The sequence below is a fragment of the Phytophthora parasitica genome, assembly GCF_000247585.1.
Source record: "Phytophthora parasitica INRA-310 unplaced genomic scaffold supercont2.9, whole genome shotgun sequence".
Taxonomy (NCBI): Eukaryota; Oomycota; class Peronosporomycetes; order Peronosporales; family Peronosporaceae; genus Phytophthora; species Phytophthora nicotianae.
The window spans coordinates 1,309,802-1,316,066 of NW_008648995.1; the positions used below are offsets into that span (position 1 = coordinate 1,309,802).

At 50.4% G+C, this 6,265-nt stretch overlaps 6 protein-coding genes across 6 annotated transcripts; 5 read left to right on the forward strand and 1 right to left on the reverse strand.

Moving 5' to 3' along the window:
- Nucleotides 1-476: 476 nt before the first annotated feature.
- PPTG_06475 (hypothetical protein) lies at nt 477-1,668 on the forward strand. The gene is made up of 2 exons (XM_008900404.1): nt 477-712; nt 793-1,668. The coding sequence occupies exons 1-2, from the start codon at nt 655-657 to the stop codon at nt 1,449-1,451; spliced, it is 717 nt and encodes a 238-aa protein (XP_008898652.1). The 5' UTR covers nt 477-654; the 3' UTR covers nt 1,452-1,668.
- A 224-nt stretch (nt 1,669-1,892) lies between these two features.
- Nucleotides 1,893-2,943, forward strand: PPTG_06476 (hypothetical protein). The gene has a single exon (XM_008900405.1). It carries the CDS (start codon nt 1,908-1,910, stop codon nt 2,625-2,627), a length of 720 nt encoding a protein of 239 aa, XP_008898653.1. The 5' UTR covers nt 1,893-1,907; the 3' UTR covers nt 2,628-2,943.
- Nucleotides 2,661-3,216, reverse strand: PPTG_06477 (hypothetical protein). Its single transcript, XM_008900406.1, has 2 exons — nt 2,902-3,216; nt 2,661-2,837 (listed from the first exon to the last, which is right to left on the reverse strand). The coding sequence occupies exons 1-2, from the start codon at nt 3,175-3,177 to the stop codon at nt 2,718-2,720; spliced, it is 396 nt and encodes a 131-aa protein (XP_008898654.1). The 5' UTR covers nt 3,178-3,216; the 3' UTR covers nt 2,661-2,717.
- Nucleotides 3,207-3,943, forward strand: PPTG_06478 (hypothetical protein). Its single transcript, XM_008900407.1, has one exon. The coding sequence runs from the start codon at nt 3,294-3,296 to the stop codon at nt 3,717-3,719; it is 426 nt and encodes a 141-aa protein (XP_008898655.1). The 5' UTR covers nt 3,207-3,293; the 3' UTR covers nt 3,720-3,943.
- Nucleotides 3,944-4,844: 901 nt separating this feature from the next.
- PPTG_06479 (hypothetical protein) lies at nt 4,845-5,477 on the forward strand (the record flags this gene model as incomplete). Its single annotated transcript, XM_008900408.1, has 2 exons — nt 4,845-5,019; nt 5,083-5,477. The coding sequence occupies 2 exons, from the start codon at nt 4,845-4,847 to the stop codon at nt 5,475-5,477; spliced, it is 570 nt and encodes a 189-aa protein (XP_008898656.1).
- Nucleotides 5,478-6,053: 576 nt separating this feature from the next.
- On the forward strand, nt 6,054-6,200 carry PPTG_21896 (hypothetical protein; the record flags this gene model as incomplete). Its single annotated transcript, XM_008900598.1, has 1 exon — nt 6,054-6,200. One exon carries the CDS (start codon nt 6,054-6,056, stop codon nt 6,198-6,200), a length of 147 nt encoding a protein of 48 aa, XP_008898846.1.
- Between the last annotated feature and the right edge of the window lie 65 nt (nt 6,201-6,265).

A 6,265-nucleotide genomic window follows, 5' to 3' on the forward strand; every position in this document is an offset into this window, starting at 1 on the left:
GTGGTCGTCCGGATAACTGAGCCCGTTGTGCGATCCAAACACTTCCAACCGGATGGAACGGACGAATAAAGCCGCGGCTTTATTGGCTTAAGTCGAGTAAAGTCAATTTTGCCGATCGGCAAAATTGACCAATAAAACGATTAAAGTCGAATAAAGCCGCGGCTTTTATCCACACTGCCTGAAGGCACCAGTGTCCGTGCCTTGGCAATTGGTAATGGCTGTGGCTCGATGTGTTGCTCGCGTGATAGTAGTTATAGAGTAATGATGCTTAGTGTTCATACTGCCACGCGCGTTACACGTACGCTATCAGTCTCTCCTCTACTGCAGCCACTCCAAGCCGACGTGTGGCTACCACGATCTCCGCGGCTTCAGTGATGATAAAGAGTGCGCGTGAGCTTCACACTCGCACATCTCAATACTGCACTCGCTCCTGCGGATTAGTACGAGCTTCAAAACTTCAATGCTTCAAATGTTGGCGCGACGTCGTCGCTGCTGAGACTCAGTCGTTTCCATTTGCGTGGCGCACACCATCCCTGAAAAAGATCGAGCTGAGCCTGAGGAGACGCATAACCGCCCATCGCTACCATTCGCTTCGCACTCCTCCGCGCTTAGTAGCTGAAAGCTCCCAACGCACGCCGGAACGCAATAGAGAACATGTCCCGCCAGAGATACACGCCCGAAGACGTACTTGAGTTGGAAGCGCCGACGGAGTGTGAGTGGCTAGATATCTACCTCAAAATGCTGATAACATGAATGCTGATCGTATCGCGTTATCGTTTCCTACTTGTGCAGCCTTCCTGTGCCCGCTGAGCGCCAATAAGTATGGCATTGAGTTCTTACACTTCTCCATCTCGGACTTCGAGTCCAAGCGCAAGATTTTTGAAATCGGCAAGGACCGGCCAGGCAAGGCTGTGCCCAAGATGGATATCTCACACGCGCGCGGAGAGGGCGCTTATCGCACCATCCGCTACGAGTTTTCCGAAGACGTGCTGCGACTGCCGGCCATCGCCACGGAGCTTGAGTTCTCCGTTGGTCCACACGAAGTGCATAACCTGCGTATGATCGAGCGCCACTATTTCCGCGACGAGATCGTCAAGAGTTACGACTTTAACTTCGGTTTCTGCATCCCGTCCAGTGTGAACACGTGGGAGGCCATCTACGCCATGCCCCCACTGGACGATGAACTGATCAGCGATATGGTGGCACAGCCCTACGCAACGGTCTCCGACAGTTTCTACTTTGTAGGAGACGAACTCATCATGCACAACAAGGCCGAGTACAAGTACATCCCTGAGGACAGAGCACAGGCCAAGAAGTCTTACTATAACAGCGACGACGAGGACGACGCCAAGAGCGACACCAAAGGCGGAAGTAGTCGCGCCGACGAAAAAGGATCCGGTGCCAAGGGCTCTGGAGGTGCCAAGTGGTCCAAGGAGGACGATTACGACTAACTTATATCGCTGTAATCTCCTTCATTAGCACACTTCGCGCTACGATATTGCATGCAATAACCAACGTCTTATCGATGCCAATGGATAAAGTATACGATATGTCACTCTGAAGAAGCAACGGTAAGCTTACGCTCTCGCCGACTGTTGTGTCGCTCCAATGAAAATGTAGAAGTAGAGATGTATTGAGCTTCTTGGTAATATACCCTATTCACTCTCATTTCGTATGCATGCTCCGTAAGAGGTCATCAGTTTCACAACTGCCTCTGTAGTTGCAAGTTCTCGAGTGGTGGTATTGCTGGGCACAATCCCAGCAACGACAGCGCTCTGTAGCTACTGCTACAACACCGACGCCGCATAAAATCAGATCACTTCAACTTCCGTCAATAGACTGTGTAATATTGTGTAGCAACTGTAAAATGATTGTGGCAACAGTCAGGAACTGTTCCCGCCAAAACAATGGGCAGTTTTGCCTTTCATTTCACTCAGTACTTAGCCACTATGAAGCGAGGGGCTGAGGCGATGGACGGAGGCGACTCAACAGCGCGGGAAAGCCGCAAGGGCAGTCAAGGCTGGAAGCTGTCACATCACAAGCGTATGCGGCATGGCGATCGAGATCACTCTCGCAATGGCAATAGCAACAAGGACAGGGGAAACAGTGACAATTCTGATGTGAAGGGCCCCATGGTGAAGACTTTGGCGGACGAAAAGGAGACAGACCCGCATCGATTGGCGCAGCGCCAGAAGCAAATCGACTACGGTAAAAATACGATCGGCTACGACCGCTACTGCGCCCAAGTGCCGAGACACCAGCGACGGCCGGGCAAACACCCGATGACCCCCGACAAGACCAAGTGCATCGGCAAGAAGGTTTTCGATGGGATGGTGCGCAAGTGGCGCCAGGCACTGCACAAGTACGACCCACCTGAGCTGGTAGAGGCTATCGCGACAGTTAAGACTGGAAGTGCTGAAGTAACAGCGTTATCTTCCGGTATTGACGCAACGAATAAGAAGATAGAGGAAGGAGCGGTGACGACCACTAGTTCGGTTTGTAATGCAACATCAGCAGAGCTGGAAATGAAAGAGGTGGCGGTGACTCCTCCCAGTCGCTCCATCTATGAGAATTTCGATGAGGACAATTTTGACGAAGACACCGAATCGGACGACGACCTGCTGTAGATCAATAGCGATGGTTGCTGCCGTCCGGATAACTAAAGTCGAGTGCAAGCAGTCTGTTCATAGTAAGATGATTCAATTGCTAAGTTTGCGTTATCCGCGAGTCGCCAGAAACTGCCGTCGCAATGCCAGCGTCTCGAGAAACAGGTCGATTTCTAAACTATCAACGTTGCGGGCCACTCGAGCAACCAGTCGAACCTCCGTCTGTCCACCCTGCCCAAAATCCACACAATAATATCAGCACAATAGTTTCAGCTACGTTAAGACACTTTGATACCTGATTGCTTGTGTAGGTCTCCCCCAGGAACTGGTACATGGAGCCGATTTGCAAGCGTAAGTTCTCAAGCGCCAGTCGTTGCGTCTCCACCGTCATTGAGACGTCCTGGAACGAGATCCACGCCACTTTACGCTGTGCGTCGTAGGTATCCAATCTCCCTGTGATCCGCACCGAGCGGTTCTGCAGTTGTGGGTCTGCCAGCACCTCGGCGATCTGACATATTTCGCAGCATCCGGGTGGCGCCACCATTTTGCAGTTATGTGTTGAAAAGTGCATTTTTTTATTTTAATTCAAGCGACCTTCAAACGACATTGGATATTGCTCAGTGTCGCCTGAAGACCAATTGGTGCACTCCACCCAATAATCAATTAGAGCAGGAAGTGACGCAGACTATGACGGCCACCACCACGACCAAGCCAAGCAATGCGAAGGCCGAGGCGCCGCGCGGTCGTCCCGTGAGTGGGCGTGTGTGGAAGAAGGTGCAAAAGACGCGCTTCTCGTCGCAGGGAATGAAGGGCACTAAGGTGTTGAGCACAACGTGGGAGGAGAAAATGGTCAAGCGCGCTAAGCTCAAGGAGCTGAAGGAATTGCAGACGGAGATCAAGGCGCGGCGACAAGCCGAGAAGGATGCCAAGCGGCAGGCACGTGAGGAGAAGGAGAAGCGCCGGAAGGAGAACGAGCTCAAGTCGGCAGCCGTCCAAGTCATTTCACGCACGCACAGACTCAAAACTATGAGCAAGAAACAGCTGCGTAATATCAAGAAGACGATCGTCAACAAGCAGGGCGTGGTCGAGTATGTGCCTGTTTACTCCAAGTAGGGCGACTACAGTTAGGACACAAGTTGCTCGCGTGCAGACAGACTTGTACTGTTGTTTTATTGGGAAAAAAAAATTCGTTTGACATGTTTATCCTGACTCCGACTGGCAGTGTGATCCAGGTACCCTGTACTCTTTGGCTGATCCTATAGCGAGAACAAATATGGTTGAACGATTGCCTTTGATGGTAGTAAGACGACGATAAAACACAGACGAAACAATAGCACAGACCAATACTTAAGTATTGGTTAGCCATAAGTTACTTCGACAGCCAGAGCTGGTAACTGCAGACCACATCACTAGCTACTGGGCATCGTTCATGAATTGTCGCTGCGCCTTCGTTTCGAGCCAGCCTCATCAGAAATCGCTTTCAACGCAATCCCCGCTTTCCGCTTTGAGCAGTATTACCTGTCCGCTTAAGCTGTTGCAGCGCGTCGACTCCCCTAAATTCTTAATCTTTGCTTTGCAGCCGTCTTCCTTAGCAAGCCGCCCCAACACGTGAGCTATTTGTGCTGCGGTTCCAGACTCCACAAGCTGCACAAGCAACGGAACTCCTCCCTCCTCCGTGATAGCTTCTCGATTTGCCTTCGTAGTAGCGAGTCGGCCAAGTACAATTGCTCCCAACTTTTTTTTCCGAGTCGTTGCCAGAGCGCAGTAGCGAAACCAGCGCAGATGTTGCCCCTTCAATTAGTCTCAAATTTTCCTTACTGTGAACTGTAAGATGCGGTCACAGCGTGTAGTCGACTGTCGTCCACTTCCGATCGGAGCAGTTCTGCCATAAGGTCCAGGGCCAGGGCTTCCGAAATATACATTTGCCATAACATTATTTACCACAATATTTAGTAAATTATGTATTTTGGGGATCTTGACTTGATCATGTGATAATTGAATTTTTGCAATTAGTATAATATCATCATTTATTAGGGTACATTTATATAGTAATTTTCAGTCATTCTCGGACCACCAACCGGCTCCTAAACTCTCCACTTTGTCAACTGCTTTCAATTTCCATTGATACAACACACCTTCCCTCAGCCGCTCTCTCAACGACCATGGTTCGCGCCAACCGACCCGCCAGTGCCTTCACCAACGCTCAAATCTCGGGCTTCTACTTTCGACGACGACATTATGGAGCTGTTGCCGTCGCCCGCATCAAACAAGAGGCTCCGAACCTTATTTAAGGAGCTCAAGGACGTAGAATCCGTCGCCAAGGCTCTTCAAGGTCGCGACACGAATCTCCTGGATGTTCGTCAGTGGTTCGACGAGCTGATTGCTCCCAAACCACAGTTCGCGACATATCTCGGTACGTTAAGGCTAAGTATTTCTTTATTGTAGAGCTAACGTATCGTATATTATGTGTAACCAGGACCTCAAGCTGAAATTGTTCACAGCCCTGACCTTGAGTCAGGGTGTGTCCGTGTTCTGAGGGGCCTACAGGGCCGCCTAACGCGTGCGGAGGAGGCTGTCCTCGGTCCGTTCGTAAGACTGGCGGAGCACACGGATGAGGACTTCGACGACGACGATCTTTCGTTCGTCGAACGTCTTCGCAAGCGCCGCCGTCTTGCGGCGCCCAGTGTCTCCTACGAGCAGCTAAAAACCATTCCACCAACATCCAACGTGGTGGAACGGTTTTTCAGCGTGGCTCGGGTGATGTTCGGCCAACAAAGGCACGGGTTGCTCCCTGCAACACTGGAGATGATCTTATTCCTTCGGGAGAACCGTAGCTACTGGGATTCCAGTACTGTCGATAGCATCAATTGATGCGGTACGGACCTTTAATGGAGTACTTAATGCAATACAGTACACTTCGTTAGTGACCTCCATTACTCCGTTATTTATTTGGTGTCTTCTTTCATCACCATAATTTATTTGCGGGCCATTGAGGAGTTGATGCGTAATGTATGTCGGTTGTTTTTGTCTACTAAATAAAAAATGCCATATTCGAAGGCCCTGTCCAGGGTTCCTGCGTTCCGAATAGCAGTTCTATTAGTCGGTTATTTGCGCCAAGATAGCCCAACATAAGTGCTGCCAGTCCTTTCTGAGTACGCGTTCCTAAGTGAAGAAGTTCCACTAGAACCGGTATAGCCCCTTCACTCGACCAAGGCTAGGAAAGTCGGATGAGTAACATCAGTTTAAGCGGTGAATGCTGTACATGTAAATGAACTGCCTGTGAATACTACGAATACCGCAAAAATGATACCGGTAGGCTCGTACCAGCGCGACATGGCCAGATATATGATATGGCTGAGCGCAGTTGTTGCACTTGGCCATACACACGTTTGTTCAAAAAGATGGTTGCTGCAATCTCATCTCTTTACTCGCTTCCTCATTTCAACCATGAATCGCAAGCGCAAGAGAGACGACTACCCGGGCGACTGGGACGTCGTCGAGGAGACTCAGGACCCCGACAAGTGGTTCTGTGACGGGGTCACACAGCACCTTGTGCAGAGGAAGTTTATTTCCTATAGAGTATACAAACTCTAAGTGAACGACCGTTCACGTGTCCCTGGTCTGAAGGGGACGAAGTACTCACTTGAGGGTACGATTAA

Excerpts from the sequence above, each read along its gene's own strand:
- PPTG_06478 (XM_008900407.1), top strand. The coding sequence starts at position 3,294 with ATGACGGCCACCACCACGACCAAGCCAAGCAATGCGAAGGCCGAGGCG.
- PPTG_06475 (XM_008900404.1), top strand. The coding sequence starts at position 655 with ATGTCCCGCCAGAGATACACGCCCGAAGACGTACTTGAGTTGGAAGCG. Across the intron at positions 713-792 it reads GTTGGAAGCGCCGACGGAGT|CCTTCCTGTGCCCGCTGAGC; the intron begins GTGAGTGGCTAG and ends CTACTTGTGCAG.
- PPTG_06476 (XM_008900405.1), top strand. The coding sequence starts at position 1,908 with ATGGGCAGTTTTGCCTTTCATTTCACTCAGTACTTAGCCACTATGAAG.
- PPTG_06477 (XM_008900406.1), bottom strand. The coding sequence starts at position 3,177 with ATGCACTTTTCAACACATAACTGCAAAATGGTGGCGCCACCCGGATGC. Across the intron at positions 2,838-2,901 it reads AGACCTACACAAGCAATCAG|GGTGGACAGACGGAGGTTCG; the intron begins GTATCAAAGTGT and ends GATTTTGGGCAG.